This window comes from Peromyscus californicus, unplaced genomic scaffold (assembly GCF_007827085.1).
Source record: "Peromyscus californicus insignis strain IS unplaced genomic scaffold, ASM782708v3 Scaffold_18__1_contigs__length_77618521, whole genome shotgun sequence".
Classification (NCBI taxonomy): Eukaryota; Metazoa; Chordata; class Mammalia; order Rodentia; family Cricetidae; genus Peromyscus; species Peromyscus californicus.
Window position 1 is genome coordinate 75391215 of NW_026294480.1, and position 27482 is coordinate 75418696.

Consider the following 27482-nt stretch of genomic DNA (forward strand, 5'->3'; position numbering starts at 1 on the left):
ATCCAATGGTGAGCATAATTGTATAATATAAAAATGACTACTAAAAATACAAGTGATTGTATTTAAGTATGATTCAAGCATCTTCTCTCTGGATTCTCCTTATTAAGACATAGATTTCAAGGGTGAAGAGCGCAGCAGTTAGAAGGGGAGACCATTTCAGTGAAACAGCAGCACACCCCGCACATACAGAGCCTGCTCGCCTCTCATTCTTAGACGCCACTGCCTGGAGGAAAGATTCAGAAACAGTGCCAACTCGGGGGAGGGTGTGAAGACCTACGAAGTAGGTAATAATTAGAAATGTGAAATTTTCCATGGATTTTTAATATAACACTGTATATTTATAACACTATCTGGTGAATATGGACAGTATTTTAAGGCATAGTAAAAATCTGAATGAATTAACAAGTGCTCATTATGTTCTCATAGAAAAAACAAAATGAGTGAACTGATTTTTAACTCACTTAGCATTTAGAATCATCATGAAAATGTACCAAATTGAAAAATGCCTTAGTCTAATATTAACACCTGTACTAAATAAAATCTGTCAATTACTCAAGTGAGGGCTAAATTAGATACAGGCATTTTGCATCTATAGTGGCAAACTTTCAATGTTTAAATTGATAGTTAATTATAAAACACCAAGAATTTTATATATAAACATTATGGAAATAATATATTTGTTATTCCTTTAAATTTTTTATAGATTCAAGGAAATTATGTGAATTTATTTTTACTTTATCATTAAGATTAATTTAAACAAATTAAAAGGCTTATAAAAATCTATCTACCATCTATTGATCTATCTGAATTTATGTTAAAATGATTCTTTTTCTGCAGCCAGGTCTGGCCTTTAATTCTCTCCCCTCAGTCCCTGAAGTGCTGGGATTTCAGGGATTAAGTACCTCTCAATATACACAGTCAAAAATGATACTTCTATTCTCTCTTTTGTATTTCAATGAAATAGATTACTCATATTAATTAATGCCAAATACTATGTAATATCCGATTCTAGTTAAACTCATTTGGAAGATGAATACTGCTAACTATCCATGGCTTAGTAGGTTTTTACACAAAAATATCATCATAGAGTCACAGGATGGGGAAAGTCTTATCTACATTTTAAAATCAACACACTTAACATAATATTAATTCTAAAGCACAGTTACAAAGATAAACAATTCAACCATTTCTTTTAAAAGTCACTGATTTTGTTTAGTGAAACCACAGTGGACATGCGACTTCTCCAGGATGCGCTTTTTGAGTGCCGTTCTTTCGATGAGTTATCTCTTGGGTGTCAGTGTGTAAGAACTGGGGAGTAACTAACTCACTGCATATGAGAAGTCAGACATCACAGCGGACATAAAACAATGCTTAGTATGCATATTTTCTTAATTCCCAGTAAAAGGAAAGGAAAATGATGAAATTGAATAAAAACTTAAATAACAGCATGATTTGATCAGAATGGAAGAAGAAAAACTGCCAGTGTTCCAGGGTCTAAAAAAATCAGCACTATTAAAAGCAATATTGATCTTTTAAGTAGAAATTTGAATAAGTGTCATTTTCACCAAGAAAATCTGTTCAATTTGTTTCAAAGTACAGTCAAGTAAAAGTTCAGTTTCATGATAGTTCTTTATGCTCAGGAGTGGTGCCATCATCAAGGATACTAACATCACCAAAGATACTATGTCTTACATAGGTATATACAGAAAGCTCAGTGCATTTCTGAAGTCACCACTCCGCTCATTCTGGAAGTGAGACAAGGGAGAACTGTCCTCAAGTTGTAATGACACAAGGACTTCCGAGTTTAGAAAGCCCAATACTCAATTTTCTGTGAACAAAACCAGCAAGTTTCATGGCTACTTCTGTCTGGAGTTGCCCCCGCCTGGGTATCATCACTTCATCCAGAGTGATTTTGTAGACCCTGTTGTGCACATAGTGGAGACCGGATGCTGAGAATGAGGCTGAGGAGTGACTGGGGAGCAGCAAGACAGTGGTCTGAGTGCTCTGCAACAGTGAGGTTCTACTTAGAAAGCGTCCCATGATGGCCTAAAAGATTATGGGGGAAAAAGAGCAACTGGCAGTGATGAAACTTTGTGGAACAGCTCAGAAGAGGATGAGAGGAATTTGGTAAAGCGGCTAAGAGTCTTCTCAACAAGGAAAGATCACATGCTAAGAATTACCTTACTGGATCTTTTCCAACTCTTCCTCATTAGCATTGTCTGTAAATGAAATAAAGCACTTCATTATCTTTCACCCAGTACAGAGCAGGGCAGCCATTGTTTTTTAGGGGATATGTAACACTTATTAGTCCTTTAAATAGCAAAATGTTTCCAGCAACAACAACAACAACAACAACACACACACACACACACACACACACACACACACGCACACGCACACGCACATGCACACGCACACGCACACGCAGGGTGGGGGAAAGTGGGAGGAGGGGAGATAGAGGGAGGAAGGGAGAGAGGGAGGAAGAGAGGGAGAGAGAGAACCTTTAACTTTCACACCACCTCTTTCTGCTGAGAGATCACTTGCATTATTCTTTGTATGAAGAGGTGAGATAGTATATTTTAAATATAGAATTGTGATTAGTTAATTCTAAATTAAAAATACAAACTGAGTTTCATGATTTATAATTGTCTCTTTTGGAGGTGAGAGTTGAGGGTCACTTGACTTAATTGGGTATATAGCATTTTTTCTTCAACCTACATCTAAAGCATGTTGCTTTGGCCACATTGTAGAAACATTTCTGCATTTAGTTATTTTTAACTGTATCATTGTCTACAATGTCTCCAACTCAGAAAAGGCTGCTTAATTGTTTTTGGTTTTTTGTTTTTTACTAAAATGTTTTCTTTATAATATTCTGTTTATGTCACAGTGAGAGGTTGGCTTGGCTACATGTTTTAATTAAGTTTCTGCAGATTTGGTAACAGTGCTTAAGGTTATTGGTCTTTTGCATTTGCATAAGTAAAATATAAAGCTCCCCCCAAATTTAAATAATTCTCCTATTTACTATTAAACATTTCCCTTAAGCACCTAGATGTAAACCTTCCTCTTTGCCATACCATGTCCTATGGTTGCATTTAAGACAGATGAAGAGGAAAGTGGAGAGTGTTTGGGGGAAAGACTGTGGCTTCTAGAACCCTTGCCATTGCTGTTTTTGGGAACTCTATCAATGTCAAGAGCTCCATCTCTTTTATCAGAACTCACTATAAAAGAAGATCCATTCTAGAAAGCACTCATGCCTCATGAAAATACAGGATAGAAAGAACTTTCACATAAGACTACGCCATTCTTTGACCTGAAGGGGGAAAATGGAATTACGGAGCAACTTCAGAGTAGGAAATAGGAGAATGGTAACATTCCCAAAGACAGTACTACATTACTTTTGTTTTCTCTATTGACCCAAACATGAAAGAGTAATAGATTTCCAAATGTTATAAAAATCCACCTCCCTTGTTTTCAAGCAGAACCAGGAAACAGAAAAGCATTGTTATCCAATACTACAAAAAAAAAAATAGTTTCTATTTTCTAACTGCTAAGGTCCAATTCATTTTGAAGCAACACATCCAACCACTAGTTTGGAGACACAGACAGGGTGCACACCTAATAGACAATTGATGTTAGACTATTGCTATTGATGTTAGGTGAGTGATTGCCATTACCACCTGATCATCATCAACAATAATAACATTATCACCTCCTCCGTATCACCAAAGGTCATGTGCAACCAAATTCTTCAGTGGTTAGCCATATCCACAAGAGCTCTCCAGTCAAAAGTCCAACAACAAGTGTTTGACTTTGTCTCAATGCATTTGATCTTGGCAATTTCTAGAGACAACATTTTGAGTCAAAACAACTAAAGAAGTAAAGGTTAAAATACCTTAACCAGTGGTCATTTATCAGCATCATTAAGCATCTAAGGATCCTGTAAAATTGATTCCATAAGAAGTATTGGGCTATGAAAGCAGGGTGAGACGGTAGAGAAGGGTGGACTACTGTGGCGACACTTGACAACATTTAGGGACATGTGCTTCTGACAGAGGAAAGGAAGCAGTGCACATGATTAACTTCTGATACAGAAAACAAAGCAAAATATAGCTTTGGCTTTTTCATGTCTCTCAAATTTTGATTGTATTTTTCAAACTGGGAAGGAGATACAAGGAAAACAGCCATGATTTGGTAGCTATAGGGCCAGTTCATTCTCCTGAATCAGTGTCAAAAGTTCTGCTGTAGATCAAGCGACTGTCAAAATGGTCTCAAATTTTATAACAAAAATTCTGCCTTGTTAGCCAAACCTACTAGCTTATCAAATGCTCCACACAAAAGTTCTTTTTCCTTTTTTAGGTACTTGGGTTAAGGAAGGCTCAATTATAGTAATTCAGTAGAAAAGTTTAAAAAATGAATTCAAAAGATAATTAATATTGCTATCTTTACTAACTATGAGGTCTAATAAAGAAGAAAGATTGTTTGGGAATGTTAAAGATAAAAGACAAAGTAAATTCTAGAAATATAAGATTTAAATTTTGCTCCATGATTGTGAGTTCGGCAGAGAAACATATGAATTAGATTTTCAAGGAGTTAGTGTCTGTTACTACTGTACATTAGGTTCTTCATTAGCAACTCAGTCTTCCTTGAAGCCAAAATAAGGAGTAAGTGACATAAAAATGTGGCCAATGATAGATTTGTAAAAGCAACTACTTTAAAAAGATTTAAAATTTCATTTTAACTTCCTTTTGTTATGATTTTTAGTATATTATTTGCTAATATGCATACAAAAAACATACAGAACAGATAGTACATATATCTTATAAAACATATACATTCAACACTTCATAAGGAGATATGTCTTTAAACATTGTATAAAAGTTATGACATCAAAGTTAAATTAAGGTATAAAAATTGTTTAACTCATCAAAGGCCACCTAGTATCAATTAATATGTTTCTAGGGATTTTCTAATTTTCAGCCTAAGCGAAACAATGTGTAGGTCTACATTATCTAAGAGAGTGTGTAACACAAATTAACTCACTTTTATGTCACAAAGTCTCCAATGAAGAAAGCTGTGGACTGAACTCTGCTAGAAAAAGAGCCAGAAAGAACTCAAACACACTGTCAAACAAAAATACCACATATAGGACACACATGTATGTATTACATATGTTTTCAGGTTCAAAACAGGACATGCAATCAGTGAGAGGAGTGCCATGCAGCCAGCTGCATGCTGCCCGTGAAGGCTTTGGCCTCTTGTACACACAATGCTGGGGACTCAAAAATAGATGTACACATATCTGTTCACATCTGGAAATTTTAAAAATACACTCAATCATGTACTCAATGCAGATTTTTATATTGGCAATGATGAAATACATTTGCTTATAGTCTTCCATACATCTTAAATTGCTGTAATTATATGTTATGTGTTGTCAAAGTTTTAGTACGTGGGCTGATAGGTTATTCAACTTATTCTTTGGTTTGACTGATTTCCAGAAGTGGCAATTCACACAAGAAGGAATCATGTCAACCACATTATTCACAGAGTGCATTGACAGCATTTAATGGTGCGTACTGAACTCACAGAACAGCTGGTTTAGAAGTCTTAGGGCTCTATGACACTAAGTCCCCTGCATTTCTAGTTCTTCCTTACTGTAAGTATTCTATGTCCTATCTGATTGTTAGGACATATTTGTTAAGGCTTTTGAAACTCATCTCAACCTTTGGCTGTTTTAATTCATGTAAAATATTTAGCAAAGTTTTATAAACATAGAGATAAAAAATGTGTGTTTGTTGAACTAAAGTCTCTGTCCCAAAAGCTTAAAATAAATTATTTCTGAGCTGTTAAGCACAGAGAACAGAAACCTTCTTCTCGTGTTGTTGTGTGTGGAGAACTGTCATCCTCCATTTGCCTGCTACATACACATCATCCACTGTGACAAAGACTGAAGCTTTCCACCACTGATAGTTATAGGATTTGAGTTTTAATTTCTTCCTGAGTGAGAGTTCTTCCTGGGTAATTTGGATAAGTTCAGCATGCCAATTTCACTGAAGTAGTGTGTTCTATATTCAAAGTGCAGGAAAGAAAATTGAAGTTGAAGATATATTGGATCTCTGATTGTTCTTAAACAAGAAATGTCAAATGTGTCCCAGAATACGCTTTGGTAATACAAGAAGAACAATACAGTTAAGCATTAAAACACTAATTTTAAGAATTTACCAAAGAAAGTTAGATCATTATTAAATCATGACATAATGAATTTGTTGCAACCACAATGATTTGACTATTAAAGTTAGAATAAAAATAACACGAAAATACCTCCCCCTGTTCTTTGAAGCATCCCTTCAAATTATCACAGACACATCTCTAAGACATTAAACAACCACTAGGTATAGGATGCTAGACTAGATTTTAAGAGATGCCATTACAAAAACATTTTGCAGATGTACTGTTATATTTAATATATATGCAATAATGTACCTTTACATATACCACTTCTCAGGAGGAACGTATGTATATAAGATGGAGGTGAGGTGAAATTTTGGCCACACAGATGACACAATGACACATTGGACTTGAGAGGTGAACTGCAGAGGAGTTTATGGGACTAGATGCTACAAGTGATAAAACAGATGCTGCTTGGTGCAAAGCTGTTTGTTGAGTTTCCTTTTATTGTCAAAGTAGCTACTTCAACAGTTAAAAAGATAAGGGACTTAAAGAACTTTGGTAGATAAGCAATAATATTTTTTAAAATTCATATACAAACACATATTTATAAACTGGGATATTTATACAACATGTACACATTGTTGTTCAAATCAGCATATCTATCTCTACAAGCATTTATCATTTGGTAGAAATATTTAAAATCCTTTCTTAGCCCTCTAAAATATGCAGTACATTATTGGTTGCTAAAGTCACCCTACTGTGCCCCAGGATATCAGAGGTCCTTGCTTCAAACTGTCACTTTCTCATTGGCCAATCTTTCCCATCCTTCTCTCCCACAAACTGGTCCCAGTCTCGTGGAACCACCATTCTGCTCTCCAGTTCTATGAAACAAACTTTGTTGCTTCTAAACGTGAGTGGGATTAGTATGTGTTCCTTATCTTCATTATTGCCCAGTTTCATCTACATTACTGGAAAAGGCTGGACTTCATCCTCTTTGGAGTTGACTACTAACTATTCCACTGTGATTTTTTTGAAAATAGATGCTTACTTATTCATAACAGCCAGAACCTGGAAACAGCCTAGGTGCTCTTCAACCGAAGAATGGATAAAGAAAATGTGGTACATTTACACAATGGAGTCTTACTTAGCTGTAAAAAACAATGACCTCATGAAATTTGCAGGCCAATGGATGGAACTAGAAAAAAAAAAATCATTGAGTGAGGTAACCCAGACCCAGAAAGACAAACACGTTATGTACTGACTCATAAGTGGATATTAGGAGTAAAGTACAGGATAACCAATCTACAATCCACAACCTCAGAGAGACTAGATAACAAGGAGGGCCCAAAGAGGGATGCATGGATTTCCCTGGGAAAGAGAAATAGAAGAGATCTCCTGGGTAAATGGGGTGGGGGATGGGGATATGGGAACTTGAGGGAGCAGGTTGGACAGGCTAGATGTGGGAGGCAGGTTGGGGGCAGGATGGAAGGGGAGAGTAAAGAAAGACATCTTGATAGAGGGGGGCATTTCAGGGTTAGGGAGAAACCTGGTACCAGGGAAATTCCCAGTAATCCATAAGGATGACATCAGCTAAGACTCCTAGCAATAGTGGAGAAGGTGCCTGAACTGGCCATCTACTGTAATCAGATTGGTGGCTACCCTAATTATCATCATAGAGCCTTTATTCAGTAACTGATGGAAGCAGATGCAGAGATCCACAGCCAAGCACTGGGCCAAGCTCTGGGAGTCCTCCTGAAGAAAGGGAGGAGGGATTGTACAAGCCAAGGGTGTCGAGGTCATGACAGGGGAACCCATGGAGATAGCTGACCTGAGCTCCTGGGAGCTCAAGGACTCTGGACTAACAGTTAGGGAGCCTCCAATGGGACTGATTTAGGCCCTCTGCATGTTTGTGACAGTTGTGTAGCTTGGTCTGTTTGTAAGGCTCCTAGCAGTGAGATCAGGACCTGGCACTTAGCTGGCTTTGGGAACCTGTTACCCATGCTGGATTACCTCACTTAGCCTTACTGCAGGGGGAGGAGCTGGGTCCTACCTTAACTTGATGTGCCATGCTTTATTGACTCCCATAGGAGGCCTGCCCCTTTCTGAATGGACGCTGAGGAGGAGTAGAAGGGAAGGGGGATAGATGGGAGTCAGGGGAGGGGACTGGGAGGAGAGGAAAGAGGGGAAACTGGTCAGTATGTAAAATAAATGAAAAATGTTAATTAAAATAAAATTTAAAAAATAGATGGTTATTCATGGTTTTGTTCAGAAATTTAAAACTTAGAAAGTACTGTTGATAAATATAACTGGATATACAGAGCTTGCAAAGGTATCAATAGAACAATTCTTCGGGTCAAATAAAAAGCAAGAGCTCAGAAATATTATGTATTTATATGCATACACTTAGAAACTCATATTTCCATATAATAAAGGATTTTGGAATACCTGGAACCAGACCCCAGCAGACTTTCCTATTCTCTCTATTTTAGTTTTTGTCCACCCCTATCTTGCTCCTCCACTGCCAAGCACAAGCCTGGCTCTTCATCACAACCATGAGGATAGCAAGGCTAGCCTGGGCTCACTCCTCTCTCCCTCCTGGGTGTCCCAGCCAGAGGCTGATCTTGGTGCTGCTCTGCAGCCCTGGCTTAGTTCTGCCTGAGACATTTGTTTCTCTGAAGAGAAGAGGCACCAGGGGAAATAGTAACAGGGTGGGAGAATGCACCATTTCCCAAGTGGGCAGCAGAATAATCCAGCACAAACGAAGTCTCTGAAAGCAGAAGGCATGGAGTAAGGCAGTGAATGAAGGCAGAAAAGAAATTCCTCAAACACAAACAGTTAAAGCAATTTGAGTTATGGAAAGAGCATGACAGTTTTTAGGAGAAAATCTTCATGTCAAAGGTGAATGTGGCTAGAGATAAACGACGAAGAGGGAGGAAATAAAGATAAATTAAATGGGATTTTGATGAATAACTTTTCTAGTACTCATTGATTTCCTTCACGTTCATGTGTAAGAAGTCACTGATGGTCAGCTCTTAGTTGCTATAATTTTTTCTAACTAGAAATACATGACGTCTGTGATGTAAGTTTGGGCAGTCACTGAGGTAGGGTAGGGTTTTTCAAGGACTGTTGAAAATAAATAAATGTGAGAAGAATCTTTGTCAATGCTCACATTTGATTTTGTCAGAGTAACTCAGTAACTTCTTTGTTGATATCTTGGTAATTCAATCTCTTGAGCCCTCAGGTTGATGCTAGGATATTTAAAATGGTTCTTTTGAAGGACAAATTCTCCTAATTATCCATCACCCAAATGACCACAACAGCAGCCACACCATCTAAATCTCTAGTAATACTTCAAGGGTGGGTGGTCTGGGGATACACAGGACTCTGTGCACTAGTTATCTTCATTTATGAAGTGCTGCCCTGAATTAAAATAGCAAAGAACCGACACGGGCATATTCTATCACCAAATTTCCTTGACTTGTTTTAACCTCTTACAGGCAAACCTGCCAATCCCCTCCTAGGGCTCTATTTAGAACCTTATCTTCCTTCACTTAGGCTTTGTGCAATGGCTTCCCAATCAGTCTCCATGCCTCATCCTCCTCCCTTAATGCATTTTCTATAATGTATGAACAGAGACAAGATTTTTTTTACAGGCAAATACAATCATGCCATTTCCTCTTTGTAGACCTTGCCATAATTTTTCATTGCTATTTGGATAAAGGTCACAAATCTTCCCATGGACAACAGGCCCTCCACAGTCAGGGCACTTCTCTCCTACTCTGGACAGGGAGCATGGCTGCCGCACTCTTTGCTTCTGTCTCCGGTAAGCTCCACTGTCTCTTTGGTTCTTGAGATGTAGTGTGCTTCTCTAACCACGGTGTCTTTGTATGTGTTCCTTCCTCTGCCTCAAGTACTTCTCTTCTTGAGTTTTGTTTCTTTTTAATTCCTATAGCTATTTCCTACCTCATCCCCACGTGACTTCCTTAGAGAATCCTAGGCCCACACTGATCGGAACAAATTTCCTGTTTTTGTTTTTCAGAAATGTGCCTTTCTTTCATAACACCAAACTAGCTGTCACCTTTTTTCTCTCAGTAAATCACTGGACATAAGTTCTCATGTGTCCTAAAGGCCAGCATAGGAGCTGCCTTGCAGTGGGCTTCTGGTGATCATCTGAATTATTTAAATAAAGTATAAAATGAACATTTAGAATATACTCCCAATTATGAACTAGGCATCTAAAATTTATTTCCTGGTTTGTGTTACTGGTGACTTTTAACTGATGACCTTTCTCTATAAATGACGGTATTCCTTGAGCAAGTTTTTCCTCAACTGTCCTTCTGTATGCACACATGAGTACTCACTCAGCTACGCCATGTTCTCACAGCAGGGATATGTGTACTCATTCACACCACGTTCTCATTCTCACAGCAGGGATATGTGTACTCACTCACACCACATTCTCACAGCAGGGCTATGTGTACTCACTCACACCACGTTCTCACAGCAGGGCTGTGTGTACTCACTCACACCATGTTCTCACAGCAGGGCTATGTGTACTCACTCACACCACATTCTCACAGCAGCGATATGTGTACTCATTCACACCACGTTCTCACAGCAGGGCTGTGTGTACTCACTCACACCATGTTCTCACAGCAGGGATATGTGTACTCACTCACACCATGTTCTCACAGCAGGGCTATGTGTACTCACTCACACCACGTTCCCACAGCAGGGCTGTGTGTACTCACTCACACCACGTTCTCACAGCAGCGATATGTGTACTCATTCACACCACGTTCTCACAGCAGGGCTGTGTGTACTCACTCACACCATGTTCTCACAGCAGGGATATGTGTACTCACTCACACCACGTTCTCACAGCAAGGATATGTGTACTCACTCACACCATGTTCTCACAGCAGGGATATGTGTACTCATTCACACCACGTTCTCACAGCAGGGATATGTGTATTCACTCACACCACATTCTCACAGCAGGGATATGTGTACTCACTCACACCACGTTCTCACAGCAGGGATATGTGTACTCACTCACACCATGTTCTCACAGCAGGGACATGTGTACACACTCACACCATGTTCTCGCAGCAGGGATATGTGTAGTCAGCCACACTAGGCCATGTTCTTCCTCAGCAGCCTCCATTTGCACACATGTATATGCCATGTTCTCACAGCAGGTGCTATAGTAAGATTTGTTAAAAGTAGATTTCCCCACTAAATAAAGTTTTAAAATAAAACATATGATCTTGTATGTCCATTGTTTAATTTTTATGGATAGACAGAAATTCTTCTTAAAGGGGTGAGTTTTCTTTGGTGAGTTTTGAAAATCTTCAAATTTTGAAGTTGGGATCCACTATTTTTAGCCACAATCTTGATTAAAATGTCAACAATATTTTTAATAGATAATATATACCAACTTGAATGGCACATAATTTTAAAACAGGAATATAGGTATTGCTGAAAGAGTCTTTTTGGGAACCTCTAACAATTATAGCTACTACAAAATTGCATCAGAGCTATAGTAGTTCCTAGGCATATATGAATATTGAGCCTAACAAAAATCTCTGCAAATCATGGCAGAACTACACCAGCAAGCACACCAGTGTGGATCACAGAGGTATACCAGCAAGCACACCAGTGTGGATCACAAAGGCACACCAGCAAGCACACCAGTGTGGATCACAAAGGCACACCAGCATGCACACCAGTGTGGATCACAGAGGTACACCAGCAAGCACACCAGTGTGGATCACAGAGGTACACCAGCAGCACACCAGTGTGGATCACAGAGGTACACCAGCAGCACACCGATGATGTGGATCACAGAGGTACACCAGCAGCACACCAGTGTGGATCACAAAGGCACACCAGCAAGCACACCAGTGTGGATCACAGAGGTACACCAGCAGCACACCGATGATGTGGATCACAGAGGCACACCAGCAGCACACTGATGATGTGGATCACAGAGGTATACCAGTGTGGATCACAGAGGCACACCAGCAGCACACCGATGATGTGGATCACAGAGGTATACCAGTGTGGATCACAGAGGTACACCACCAGCACACTGATGATGTGGATCACAGAGGCACACCAGCAAGCACACCGATGATGTGGATCACAGAGGTACACCAGTGTGGATCACAGAGGCACACCAGCAAGCACACAGTGTGGATCACAGAGGTACACCAGTAGCACACCAGTGTGGATCACAAAGGCACACCAGCAAGCACACCAGTGTGGATCACAGAGGTACACCAGCAGCACACCGATGATGTGGATCACAGAGGTATACCAGCAGCACACCAGTGTGGATCACAGAGGCACACCAGCAGCACACCAGTGTGGATCACAGAGGCACACCAGCAAGCACACCAATGATGTGGATCACACCTGACACTTTTCCAGGTTACTTGAATAGCGTGGGAGTCACCACTTCCTCTGTAGCCCTTGTTCATTTCTCATAGCAGCATGGTGTGCAAGGAAGTCAAATAGCTAGTGCTGAGATATGGGAAGTATCATTATGGAAGTCCATCAAGAACATGAAGAGTACACACTTATTCAGTAAACAACCACCAGAAAGCAGAAACTCTGTTATCATTTCACCTCATTGTCCTCGTCACGACACATTTGGCAATATAGTAAAAATAGTAGAGTCTTGGATCTCTCCATATGGAATTTCAAATATTCGATTCACTAATCAATGTATTCCCTGAAAGAATACTAATATTTACCTACAATATAACATGTCTGAAATTAATTAATAAAATTATGAGAGGGTGTAAATCTACTCATTTACAACAAGAGGTTCTGATCTGGAATATGGCACAGGAAATTTGAGTTGAAAAGACAAAATGACTATGAATGAGTGTTACCCAGGATACTCACAATGACCAAGAACGGGCCACAGTTCCACTGCCTCTGATCCCTGAATGGCCTGAGAAGGCTCTCAGCATGTGAGAAAGTGGGGACAAGAAGAACTCCGGAAGACTTACCACATCCCTGGGGTCGCCTTCCTTGGGGGTCAGGGTGACTGACATCAAAATGATTCCAAGGTCATGGTCGGGATAATGGGGATCTTTCAGAGTCAAGGTCACATCTGTGCTCCTGTGATATAAAATATTTAGATTGGGAATAGTCACTGAGTGCATAACCCCAAAATTATCTTAATCAATAATTCATTATTTTAAATGTTTTTTACTCTTTTGATTTCTTAGTACATTTTTTGTTGTTATCAAAATACCACCATTGTATTAAATCATCCAAGAAGCTGCATGTCCGTGGAGGTGTTTGAATTCATTGGGTAAATTTCTTCACTTTCTGAGGTTCTAGAAGGTTGATGAAAGCAACAAACTATTCAAAAATCTACAAACCCCCTTTCTATGATCAGTAAGCTCAGAGGGAGAAGTCCAGTTCTTTTCTATACATTTAAGCCCAGAAACTGGAGGAAGGTCATTCATCAGCCACCACTTTTAGTTGTGTAGCTTTTGATTTAAGCAGGGGTAATTATTTAAAATAAACAGAAAGGTGTAAGAAGAGGAAGCTCATAAAATATAACTTGATTCACATATTTTATACATATATTTTAAGACAACATATAATTATTTAAAAGAACAGCAGATATTTAAAATAATGCTTGTAGTTTGGGGATGTGCAAACTTATGCCCAAAACAATTTCTCAATTCAAAATAACATAGAAATATTACTTAAAGTTGGACAATGGAGAATTTATACTTAGATTTGGATTTGGGTAAGCATTCCTGAGGAAGAGAGGATGAATAATTTAGTATTATACACAATCACTTTTAAGAAATAGAGAAAATAGCTGGCAAGATGGCTAAGTGGTTAAGAGCACTGGCTGCTCTTCCAGAGGTCCTGAGTTCAATTCCCAGCCATCTGTAATGAGATCTGGTGCCTGGTGCCCTCTTCTGGTCTTTTGCATGTACGCAGGCAGAACACTGTATACATACTAAATAAATCTTTAAAAAAGAAAGAAAGAAAGAAAAAGAAAAGAGATAAAGAAAGTAGACATTTAACTGAGACTGCATATGTAATACCTTGTTTACCTATTTTAATTAGTATTGAACAGACAGGGCTCATGAGCTACCACAAACCAGTTTCTGTAGAACATGGAACACCAAACAAAAGAATCATAGGATGCTTGGCAATAAAACATCTTTTCTCATTCATCCAGTTGTTTGTTGCATTCACAAAAAGAGCAGTGAGTACATATTGAATATCTCACAGTGTTCTGGTTTCTGTTAAAAGCCACAGATCAAAACAAAGGGGATCCCTGTGTTCAGAGAACTTTAATTTTTGTACAGTTTAGTTCTGGTATGGTGAATAGACATTTAGGTTAAAAATGGCCCAAGTAAAAAATTCAGTCCTATTTGCCTATCAGTTTTCACTGTTCTGTTTTGTGTGCACGTATGTGTGTTTATTCTTGAAATTCACCTCTGAAGAATCTGTGGATGAGGGGTAGGGATTAGAACTGGGTAAGGGGAGGGTATTAGAAGTCTATATATTTCTAAAGTGCCCTGCCAAATGATTTTCTCACACACCCAGGATTAAAGAACAGGCAATTTTTAATGTGAACATCATGATACCAGGAATTTTATCACATGATGTTTAATACATTAAGTTAAGGTGTGATAGAAAATGAGAAATATTTTGTGGTGTCAGAGGTTTAACTGAATCTGTTTGCAAATTGTTTTCAACATTAATTTAGCTATCAGTAATCATTATAATTTGATAGCAAGAAGTGGTCTTTATTGTTTATTTACGTATATATGTACATATATGTGGTTGTTCGTATGTTTATCAGCATGGTGGAGCTGGTGCTGGAATACAATTGTGAATGTAGTAGAGGCCAGGGGTTGATATTAGGTATTGTCCTCAATCACTTCCACCTTAAATTTTTGAGCCAAGGTCTCTAATTGGACCATCAGTGAGACTTTTCACCAATTTGTTTAGGCTGGCCTGCCAATGGGCTCCAGGAATCAACCTGTTTCTGGCTCTCCAGTGCTGGGATTATAGTTGTGTATCACTGTGCCAAACTTGTTTCACGATTCTAGCTGTCAAAACTCATGTATTTATGCTAGTACAAACATTTTACTGCCTAAGCTGTATCCCAATATCAACTTGTCTTTCTAAACAAATGTATATTTGGCATCATAGTGTATTTATGCAATATATACATATTTGTGGTTACAATTTGATTGGGTCCCTTTTCATATAGGGAATACATACAAAATTAATTAAAATTTCTCCTTAATGCTGGAGTGATCACAATTCCAGATCTTAAGATATGTTACAGAGCCATAATAATAAATAAGATATGGTACTGCCACCCAAACGGATATGTAGATCAATGGAACAAAATTGGAGACCTAAACATGAGCCCATATAAATTTAATCACTTCATATTTGACAAAGACGCCAAAAGCATGCACTGGAGAAAAGAAAGTATCTTCAAGAAATGGTGCTGGGAAATTGGATGTCCACATGCAGAAGAATGAAACTAGATCTATATCTATCACCTTGCACAACAACTAACTCCAAATGTACCAAACACCTAAACGTGGAGCCTGAAACACTAAAATGACTAGAAGAATGCATGGACAGAACACTACATGATATAGGTGTAGGAAAAGACTTTGTGAATAAAACTCCGTGTGCCAAGAATTAGGGTCAACAAATGACAAGTGGAACCTCATGAAACTAAAAAAGTTTCTTCATGGTTAAAAATATCAATATATCAAGTGAATGGAAAGCTCATAGAATGGGAGAGTCTTTGCCAGTTATACATCTGATAGGAGACTAATATTCAGCATATACAAAGAACTCAAAAGCAAACAGTCAAAAATGATGCATTAGAAAAATAGGTCTGGGACCTGAATAGAATCTTCAAAAGAAGAAATAAATAAATAAATGGCTAAGAAATATCACCCAAATGTTCATCATGCCCAGCAATTAGGGAAATGCACATCAAAACAACTTTGAAATTTCATTTTATCCCACTCAGAATGGCAAAAATCAATGGAACAACCAACAAAAAACGCTACTGGGATTTGGGGAAAGGGAGGCCCATTCGTTGTTGATGAGATTGTAAGTTGATGCAGCCACTATGAAAATCAGTGGTAACAGTTCTCAAAAGCTATGAAATAAATCTACCACACAACCCAGCTACACCACTCCTTGGCATATGTCCAAAGCACTTGACATTCGGCTAGGAAGACTCTTGCTCAGCCATAGGCAGGTAAATACGGAAGAAGGTGGGAAGTGGGTAAAGGGAATAGCATGACACAAATGTTCTGAGGGGGAAATGGGAAAAGTGAGGACTCTTTAGGGAAGTAAATACAGAAAAGAGAGGGAGGTGGGTAAAAATACAGTAAGGATTCTGAAAAAGCCACCTGGAATTATACGGTTAACTATTCTCAAAAAATTATATAATACATATATTTTCTTGTATATGTAGTTTTAATGAACTTTTCTCACTTGGGTTGATGGTGATTCCTCCAAGAACCAAATGCCACCTAATAAACCACAACACCAGACACCAGAGCCCTCTTTTGAGTTGCTGGCTAGGGCTGCACAAGAGACCACCCAAACATACAACCTATAGCTTTGCCCTTGGTTTCCCCCAAGAGGTGGAAGGCTAAGTCCTTATTGCTGAAGGACACCATGCACTTGAGACACAGGGCCCAGGGGCTCCTGAGCTGGAACTGATCTGACAGCCCCCTGTCCGAGGACTAGCTTTCATAGTACTAGAAGACACAATGCAAGCTTCAGAAGAAAGGAGAAAATCAACAGTCCCACCTACATATACCTATGAGCCACATCAACAACTACCATAGCACAATAAGCCTAAGTGTGCTGTAGTGGCATGCATACCTTGGCAGTAACCAACAGCTCTCTAATTGGAACTAAGATTCATTTAACAATAGGAAGACTATGCCTGGTACTGAAAACCTATCTAACTACTCAGTGCTAGTGAGTCATTGTTATTAGAGGGCAATCTACAACCCTTAATTTACTAAACCAGCATAATCCTCAATATTCTTTAAACATTTGCTCTTATACTCACAGATAATTGTAGTCTTCACCCTCATTAAAAAAAAACAAAAACTTCTCTTTAGAACAGATGGAGGCCACTGCAGAACCACAACCAATAAAAATGCAGAGTCTGGAGCCCAGTCTCAATGGATACATGCACAAAACACTCCTACACCTAAGGCTCGAGAAACATTGTGGAAGAGGAATGGAAAAATTTTAACAGCCTGAAGATCAGAGAGCTGGTTATGAAATTGAGTCTCTTAGTAACATCAGAAGCTATACCTGTAACTTCTCACCAACATGGTTACCCAAATGTGCTCTGAACAAGGATGACACCAGTAACATGCCAAGCTGGACAGAGAAAGTCTACAAGGCCTCAACCCTACACAAAGAACTATAGACGCAAACAAGGAAAGATGGAAGCAGGAGAAGGCTGAGGCCTGCTCCAAGAAAGAACACACCAATGGTTGTCCAGGGCCAAATAGTCAGCACTGAAAACATACAGGCAAGTAGCATTACATGGACTGCACATATGGAACATATATGTATACATACTAGTACGTACGTGCATGCAATAACAATTAATAAAATAGAAGTCATGAATTTGAAGGAAAGTGGAAGAGCTATATAAGGGGCTTAGAGGAAGGAAAAGGAAGGGAGAAATGTTTAAATTATAATCTCAAAGTTTTTTAAAAAAACATGTTTTAGAATCACTTTAAAGAGATTTCAGAACATTTTTAGCTGCTTTATGAGATTCTTATTATTTTCTTTCATTTCAAAAATATTTATGTCAAGCCCAGCATGGTGATGCATGGCTTTAATCTCAGCATTCAGGAGGCAGAGGCAGGAGGATCTCTGTGAGTTGGAGGCCAGCCTGATCTACAGAGTGAATTCCAGGACAGCCAGAACTGTTACATAGAGAAACCCTGTCTCGAAAAACCAAAATAAAATAAAATATTTATGCCATTTAGTTTGAATAATACTCCTAAACAGGAAAATATCTACAGTAAAATAAACATTAAGATCCAAATGAATAAGGAATATATTATTTAATACATTAATTGATATCAAGTTACTAACCAATAAATACTCATACAGCTGATGGAAACCAACTGTGACATATGAAATTAAGCATGTATTTAGGCATATTTTATCATTAAAGAAAAATGATTTTGTTAGTATTCTGGCTCAGTGTACTGATATCATCTTATGTTAGAGCCCCCTTAAGAGGAAAAATCCCCTCCTCCCCTCTCTCTTTCCCCCCTCTCTCCAAAGGTAACATGCACTTCTCTCTCTCTCTTTTTATCTCTCTCCCTCTCTCCCTCTAATAATAAAAACTCTCCACGTGGATGCTGGGTCTGCTGTGTGAGTAACTTTCCATCACACTACGCTGCAATCTCACATGCTCACATGGCCTGTCTCACCCACTACAGGGCACCTTGGTCCAAACCCACCAAAGCCCAACATTAACATTGATTCTGTGACTCGGATAGGCCATCCTGGCACCCCCTCATTGCCAAGATCCTGGGCCCAGTCTACCCAAAACAGGCTCCAGCTCACCTGATCACTCACCACCCCATCCTCCAGCAGCAATCCTGTACGTTTCAATTGGGTTGTTACACCCTCTCTGGATCTGCCCACAGCTCCTTTAGGCCCTCTGGCTTTTGCAACAGGATTCCTGACCTTTTCCTATGGATGAGATCTCTCTCTCTCGGAGCTCAGTTTTTGTTCTAGCTGGCCTCCTCAAAAATTTTAGTACTGTCTCAAAAAACAAAAAACAGAAACAAAACAAAACAAAACAAAATCCTAGTACTAGGTATTGAGGCTCCTCTGGCTTAGCCAGGCTAAGCCTGACCTCTGCCGAGTGTGACTACAGCCCTCTTTGATGGCTTGGTCCTTGTTCTGCACTCCCTCTAGCCCTGGGGATGTCCATGGGAACAGTGATTTTTTTGGGGGGATGACTTCTGTGAGCGATCCAGGCCTGCCCCCACTCTAACATGGTTTTTCATTCTTTTCTCAAAGCTCTTCCACGAATTCTGCTGTGTGTGGTGTGTTTGGTTGGTGGCATACCTTGGCAGGGCCTGCCAAAAGATAACCACTTATTTGCCTCCACCCATGACAGATCTGCTCCCTCCTGCCTGTAACAATCTGCTTTCTCATTCACAGGAGGCTTTGCCTTTCATTCAGTACCACCACTTGGGTCTCTGGTGGAGCTACCTGCCTCTGATCATCCCCCTGGGTGTGAGACTGGCCTCAGTATTTCTTGGGTGAGACAGTCAGGGAACCAAGAAAAAATCCCCCACTTTCTTCCTTCTCCCTTCCTTATGACTTAGATTTACCTATTTAGAAAAAAACAAAAACAAAAAACATGTTTTGAGCAGCAACCACATGGCTCTCCTCCATCTTGGCTGGTGACTTCATCATGATGCAGATGGCCATGTGGCTGGAAGCCATCTTTTACTAAGGTTTACTAAGGTTAAAAATATATTTAGCCCTAATGACTTCTCTTCATTTTATCTCCTTCTAGAGTAAGGAAGCAACAAGCATCAAATATTTGGGATTCATAAGGATTTTTTGTATAATGATAGAGATGTAAAAGCTATATTTGATTCAACACTGGTTTATAGTACACTCTATATGATAATAGAAATTTAAATTTATAAAGATATATTTAGATTAACAAAAGCTAACTTAGAGATTTACATCTATTTCTTCTAAAAAATGTTTAAAAAATGATATCATATGTTTCATAAATAGGGTATCTAATAAACAAAATATGTATCCTATGATGGAGTTTCTGGTCTCCCAAGAGGGTCCTTTTCTCAGAGTTGGGCCACACCCTGACTCTCAAGCCCCTCTTTTCCTGTTCCCATTTGTCCCTGGAATCTTTCCCCTGTCACTCTTCTTTGCCTTTTCAGGAGACAGCAAGTCCTAGTGTTACAAAAGCTGCCAATATATTGGAGACTTAGGGAATACTTGTTGATAGTCAGTCATGCCTAATGGACAGACAGTCCTCAAATGCTCAGAGATCTGCAGAATATGGCATTTAAAATGTTGATTTAAAAAGCTTATTATATCAGACAGAGACTCCCAGATCCTAGCAGTGACCCAAGGTCTCTGAGGAAGACTATAAGGCACCACACTGTCTCCACCTGGACTATGGCAATGCTGACCTCTGAGTAAGATGCCCTAATGTGATGCCTGCCACCAGGACCCAGCCAGACTGTGGACAAACAGCAGGACATCGGAGAATCAATCTCACCCCTTTTGCCTAGACAATGTAAGATCAGTTTTCCCCATGTCCCTCTTCCATGGGAAAAACTCCCACCCTATGGGCCTGGCAGCTGAAAATTGGTACTATTCTGATGTTTCTGCCTCCAATGATGTGGAGACCTGGGTATGGCTAGCTGGGTGTGGACTGGTCCCTGTCATCTTTAACAGATTCGAAAGCTGCTTGGTCTGCACTCAGATACGATTTATCCTTCTCAGATCTCTGATTCCATTTGACGACCAGGCTCTGCTTCAGCTGCCTTCTCAGGTCTCTATGTAAAACTCACAGGTCTCCCTCTCCTAGGGCTACTACTAGGTCTAGACACAATTTACCTTCTTAACAGATCAGATAAACTCACAGAACAGACTTCAATGTAACTTTTTACTATTGACTGCTCTCAGTATCTCCTGGAGAATTGGATAAAAGAAACAGCTCTAAGGTTTGTTTATATGAAGATAGGAAAGTTGTCTCACTTCTGTTCACATACATATCCTTCTCAGATTTGATGATGTTTAGGGAAGCCTCCCTCCTCCTTCACTCACTCAACCACTTCCATTCAGTAAATTTCCTCTGGATACAGATTTGAAGATATGTTTCACTGGGCTGAAGCCAGGAAACGTTTGTACCTTTAAACAGTTTGGCTATGACACCAACTGTTAATCCGTTCCAGCTGTCTGACAGATACCTGTAGGTTCCTGGGAAAAGTTCTGCTACTGTATCAGGAAATCTGGTCTGATGAAAACTTAGTCTCCAGAGCCCATTTTGACTGCACCCATTTTCGAGCATTTTTTACAGTTTCCCTCCCCCTGCCAGACTCAAGCCAAGACCAGTCCACTGGGGGTCCTTCAGGTACACCAGCCCCTGCACCAGCTCCGAGGATGCCAACCACCAACAAGGATGCCAACCAGCTGAATACTGACAGGTTAACTTCACCCACATGCCTACTCATAAAGACTCTGTTATCTCCCAATTTATTGACAATTATTACAGGAAGAACAGAAGCATTTCCTCCTCCAGAGGAACAGCAGATGTGATGGCTCCTGTACTCCTGATTTGGTGTGTCATTCCCCAAAGCTCCTGGAATATCACTGCTTCAACCTGCCTTCTCAGCTCCCTCAGGATCTGAGAGCTCCATGCTTGAGAGTTCTATGACGACAGCTAACTGAATGCTTCTTCACTCACACCTCCCACTGTTCATAACTCCCCACTTTGCCCCTTGTCAGCAGGAAGCAGTCTTGAGAATTTGGCACCCTCACCACCCCCCCACCACCACTTGATATCCATAACTCACCTTTTTATAACAATCAAAATGGAGGAATATTTGTATTCTGACTTGCTGCTTGGGGACCCACCCATAATCCTGATATTATCTTATGTAAAGTCCCATTTAAGAAAAAACTCCTCCCCTTCACTCTCTCTCCCCACGTCTCTCTCTCCATTCCCTCTCCCTTCCCCCCAAAATAAACTTTCACATGGATGTCACGTCTGCCATGTGAGTGACTTTCCACCATGCCATGCTGTCTTCTGCCACGCCCACATGGCCTGTTTCACCTGCTATGGGGCACCTTTGTCCAAACCTGCCAAGGCCTCTTGAGAGCCATTTCACAACATTAACAGATTTTCCTTTCCCAGAAGCTATCAAGTGCCAAGTTTCTCATCTACTGTTAGATTTTCTCATCTGCCTCCCCTTCTATACAGGGTTTTTGTCTAGCTGGTCAAACTGGATAGCTACATGTAGAAGAATAAAACTTGATCATTATTATTTTCTTCTAAGGTGATACCTCAATACATTTATAGCAGTATGCATCTATATGGCTATTATTAATATCCATCTTTTGATATCCTTGAATTGTACACAAGCTAAAATGGCTTACTAAAGCTTGTGAAGTCACAAAGTGGTAATCTGATGTGTACATGGCCCTATGGTGGTGGTGGCTAACTAATCACACAAAATAAGCAACATATCAAAGTATGCTTGAAATGTTTGCTTATAATCTCTTTAAGTTTCTTTAATTCCATAATTCTTCATTGAAAATTGTTATTCCCCAATGATTTATTTTTAATAGGGAACAAGAGAAATTTATGCTTTAAGTCTTATAATTTGCATACACTTAATGCAGAGGTTTACAGAAAGTGTAATTGCAGCCTTTGAAAAGAATAGCAGAGTCCATTTTAGTTTGCATCAGTGCTCATGATAACAGACCACAGACACCACTGCTCGGAACACTTCCTCAAAAGGGGGAGAACCATCAGTCACCTAAGCTCTATCCTCAGGTCAAGCCAATGTTGGGATCTATTAACTGTAAGAAGGCAGCAAAGGTTGCTCTTTTATTCCACCCGATACAAAAACAATCAGTGAATCATCAGTCAGTTAGTCTTTGGAAGACCCATAAGCTGCTCGTACGCTCAAAGTTAGCTTACTATAGCATACAAAGAGGCTCTTCCATGTATGTTCATCTATTCATCCATACTCATACAAAAAGGGAACATGGGTCTGGCCCATTACACTTCTTTCCTGTCACCTGATGTAACATAATCATTCAAGAAAGGAATTCCATTTACAACTATCAAAGATTTCATTTTGAAGCCTATTTTTTTCTTCTATGTTCTAGTCAGTTCTTAGTTCCTAAGACAAAATGCATTTTGAAAACTCCATGCCCATTGTCAGGGGCTCTGCATTGAGTAATGTTAGTAATGACAATATAACTTCGCAGCTACTCAAGCACTGAAAATGAAACTAAGCAAATATAACCAACCTATTTCTACTGCTTGGTCCACTATATAGTGATGGTAAACTGTGATGCTAAAGTCAGTTCTGTCATGCTTTAAGTGGTGAGAGATTTGCTGTTTTTAAGGTGAAGTATGTAGCAACTTGCTTCTTAAGTAATAACTACAGTCTTTATGCTGAATCCCAACTAAACCATGTGAGATTAAGGAATGCATCTTCCCTCTTAGCATGGTGCTAGGGACAGGGAAGTTAGCTAGTAATACTTTTTAAGAAATTAGTTGCTATTGAATGAGAAAGTCAGGGAAGATGTTGGAAGCCTGTGGGTAAGTAGGAAAGGCTGATGTGTTGGAAGAATCTCAGATGGTGACAACAGAACATCTCTTGCAGGCCACAAGAATATATCATAGAGATTCAGCTGTGTATTAAAGCTGAACCTTGACCGGCCAAGGGTCTATCAAGAGGCAAGCCATTATTATGAATAGTTGGTAATATCCAGCCTTTAATATTTCAGCTGTCTTCTGCTATGAAATTCTTGCATGCCCAGACCAATTGGTAAACAGTTCAGCTCCCCAGACCTGCTGAAGTTCTAAGTTACTAACTCTGCAGGACCTGAGCCCAGAAGACAAGCTGGCTGGAGACTCATAGCTTTGCTTCTTGTGTAAATGAAGCTCAGACCATCCCCCTGCCCCAGGCCTAGAGGCTTTCCAGAGCAACTGACTGAGAACAAAAGAGGTTTTTACATATCAAAGTGGGAGTTAGAACAACATTTGTGAAGAGGAGTGAACCCATGTGTCCAGGGAAAGAAAGGGCAGGCATTTTTCTGTAGAGAGAGACAGAACGGCATGGTGAGAGAGAAGAGAGGAAGACAGAGGTTCCATAGAGGGTAAGCAGATCTCAGGTAGAGTTTTCTGAGTGCCAGGAGTAGAGAGTAGCAGAGATGGAGAAAGAGGATACAGAGGATGTAGATGAGGCTGGAAGCATAGGAATTTAGTTGTTAGCAGGACTATGAGCTAGGGAACTGGGCAGAACTGTAGTTATGGAGACAGGATTTCATCCCAAAGGAATAAAGTAGATGCATATAGAGCTTGGCATGTCTAGAGTTATTCCTGCCTTGAATGCCTGATGGAGCTGTAGCTGTATTGATAGAATTTTTTCTTAGAAGAATAAAGTTAATAGATATAAGAGCATAGTGTACATAGATTTTTTTCCCTCAGATATCTTACGCTGGATGAAGCTAACTCCCAGACCCCCGAGTCCTCCATAGACATCAACAGGAATCTGTTACAGACTAGTGTTCCCTACTTCACAGGCCAAGTCCGTAATGAGGCATAGCAATGTTACAACTTTTGAAAGTTACCTGTTTAACTCCAATTGTGTGAGGTCGAGAAAGGCTGAGCCCATAAAGTCATCTTGCAGTCCAAAGTCATAGTCAAATACCTAAGAGACCAAAAAGACAAAGCATTTCAAAATAATTTCAGAAAATTTTTAAATGAAACATACTGTTTCTAAAAACTGGCTATCTATTCCACCAAAACAATGTAATCTCCTGATATGTTTAATTTATTTATTATTCTTTGTAGTGTTAGAATTTCATAAAACATTCAAGTAAACCACATTTTTATTTAGTATTATTATTCATTCTATTTGTATTAGCAATAGAAGTTTTACAGAAGGTTTAACAAAATCAAATGAAATACAATGAATATTTAAAAGTATGGGAATCATAGCTTAGAATTCTTTTTTTTTATTATCATAGAAGAGATATCATCAAGCCTAGACCCAAAGTAATTTAGTATTAGACTCAACAAATACATCTTCTGTTGGGCTATGGGTGGTTAGAACATGACTTCAACTTATTAGTCATATGTTTTAAGGTCATTAAAGATAAATTCCTTGATATTACAGAAAAATTTAATCTTGACACACAAATAAATAAGAATATAGATATTATGGCTGAAGAACTTTGTAAAGTTATATTAAGATAACATCAAATTAACCTTTTATGTTTGTAAACAATTTTGGGGATAATTCTTTTGTTGTTTGTTTTGTTTTGTTTTCAAGACAAGTTTTGTCTGTGTAACAGCCCTGGCTGTCCTGGAACTCTCTTTGTAGATCAAGCAGGCCTGGAACTCTCAGATCTGCCTGCCTCTGCCTCCCAAGTGCTGGGATTAAAGGCATGTACCACCACACCCAGCTATTGGGGAAAATCTTAATTAAAAATTGAAATAAAAAAAAAGATGAACATGTTTCTTCCTCTGCCCACACTATTCAGAGTTACATATTTAAGTGCTAAGATAGTCAATAAATACATAGATAGGTACAGTTCAATGATGAGTACAATGGGCACTACTAAAAGTTAAAGGGACATGTGGGGCTTTTGTGCACAAGGAGACCAGAACAGTCTCTAGGGAGGTGTTGTGTGTATGGAACTGATTGAAAGGAAGGATAGATGTCACACCGATACAGGAAAGATGTTTGGGTCAGAGGAAACAGCAAGAGAAGGACCGAAGTGTTTAAGGATAAGCAAGGATAAGTCAAAGCTGGAAAAGTGGGAATGGAAGAAGGTTAGAGAAGTCTCTCAAAGTTTAGTCAATTAAGACCCTTCTAAAAAAATTATATAAATGGGAACTGGCTAACTCCTAACCATTCACTGATTTTCTAGCTCATTTGTTTTCTCAACTAATATTGACTACTAAATAGTTACAATGTGCCAGGCAATAGAATAAACACTGAAACAGCAGCAGTGAACAAAAATGACATCATTAATGCTGACGGTTTAGTGAGGGAGACAGATGTTAAGCACAGAAATATATAGGTGATTTGTGATTATACATTCTGATGTGCTTTAAATAGGGCAACAACAACAACCCCCCAAAAACAACAGCCAAGGGAACCCAGGGAAAGCTTGTGAAATGAAACAGCAACAAACCATAAAGCCACCTGGAGAAGTTTAGAGTTACGCTGCCTAATGTTTTTTAAATAGAAAATGTTTGAGCATTGGAATAAATGAACATAAAAGGATACATCTCTTTCTGAATGGATGACTCAGCCCACTGGACTCTTTAGAATAGGAGAGTCAATGAGTCAGAGAGAATCAGTAGCCCAGCATTTCTGTATCTAGTCCTTGGTATAACAGCCAGCTCAGTAAGTGGGAACACCGGGCACAGCAGTCCCACGTCTAGTAGTGTGTTCACCTAGTACAGGTGTGCTTCAACTAAAAACAGCACAACCAAATGTGCAAGAACCCGATTTTTAAACCAAAAGATAAATACTTTGCATGACAAAAAGATTCTCAGAATTGAGGAGTCACAGGGGAAATTATTTAAGTGGTTAGGGCTTTCCTACTCTCCTTCATTATTCAGTTTGCATCTGTTTGATTTGCATACAGACTTTCAGAGTGCATATATTGTAGAAAGCTCAGGACTTCTGCAGAAGATGCTTGAGATCAATTACACTTCAGAGCTTCTGCTATCTGCTCCATGGCACATCATTTGAATAGACCGCATATCTTCGTCATATGACACCACTCTACTTGCAGGTGGCCACGGTAGTGCACATATAACATAAAAAAGTTAGGGAAATTTCTTGTGAAATCTCATAATTATGTTGTTCTCAAGCTTGTAAGCTTGGTGACATCATACAAGGTGGAAAACAATTAATATAGAGACTGGATTATGAGACTCCAATCCAACCAGGCTATTTAACATACAAACTCTCCTTACCATTAATAGTCAGAGTCTTTCTACTGTTAGAATGTTAGATATCTGCTTTAGTTCTCAATTTCCATAAATCAGAAAAGACATAAACATGGGGAAAATGGAAACACGAGTCCATTTATTATTGAAATCATTAGCTATGCTACTTGGTCCTAGGTTCTACAAATTATTTATTGGAAGGTGAATTGCTCTGGGTGGATCTTCAGAATTATAGGGCATAGGAGAGAATAAAATAGAAAAAGTATGTCCCACTACGGCATCAACAAGAACAATTAACATTTACTCAGCAATTACTATAACTTACATCTTGTTCTAAGTGCATTGATTTTAAATTTTAAGCAAATTTCATAGCCCAGTTATCAAGATGTTTTTCAGATAAAAAATTTGAAAACATTTATTTAACATCAAATTTGAGGGCTAGGAAAAAGCAAGATTCAAATCTTGTTTTAAGTTTCAAAAGTAGAGCATGTTTCTATTCAACATATATAACTTGGGTGCCCCACCAACTGCCCAA

At 39.1% G+C, this 27482-nt stretch overlaps 1 protein-coding gene across 12 annotated transcripts in view; it reads right to left on the bottom strand.

Moving 5' to 3' along the window:
- The window catches only part of Mctp1 (multiple C2 and transmembrane domain containing 1), a 588499-nt gene that overhangs the window by 216106 nt on the left and 344911 nt on the right, over positions 1-27482 (bottom strand). For 6 of the 12 annotated variants that reach the window (XM_052743706.1, XM_052743709.1, XM_052743702.1 and 3 more), the window contains exons 4-7: positions 24610-24689; positions 13194-13305; positions 5041-5088; positions 2181-2219 (exon numbers count right to left, since the gene is read on the bottom strand). In XM_052743706.1, coding sequence (XP_052599666.1) covers positions 2181-2219; positions 5041-5088; positions 13194-13305; positions 24610-24689 — 279 coding nt within the window. The remainder of the gene's footprint in view (positions 1-2180; positions 2220-5040; positions 5089-13193; positions 13306-24609; positions 24690-27482) is intronic. The other 6 variants (XM_052743711.1, XM_052743708.1, XM_052743705.1 and 3 more) reach the window with 3 other exon arrangements.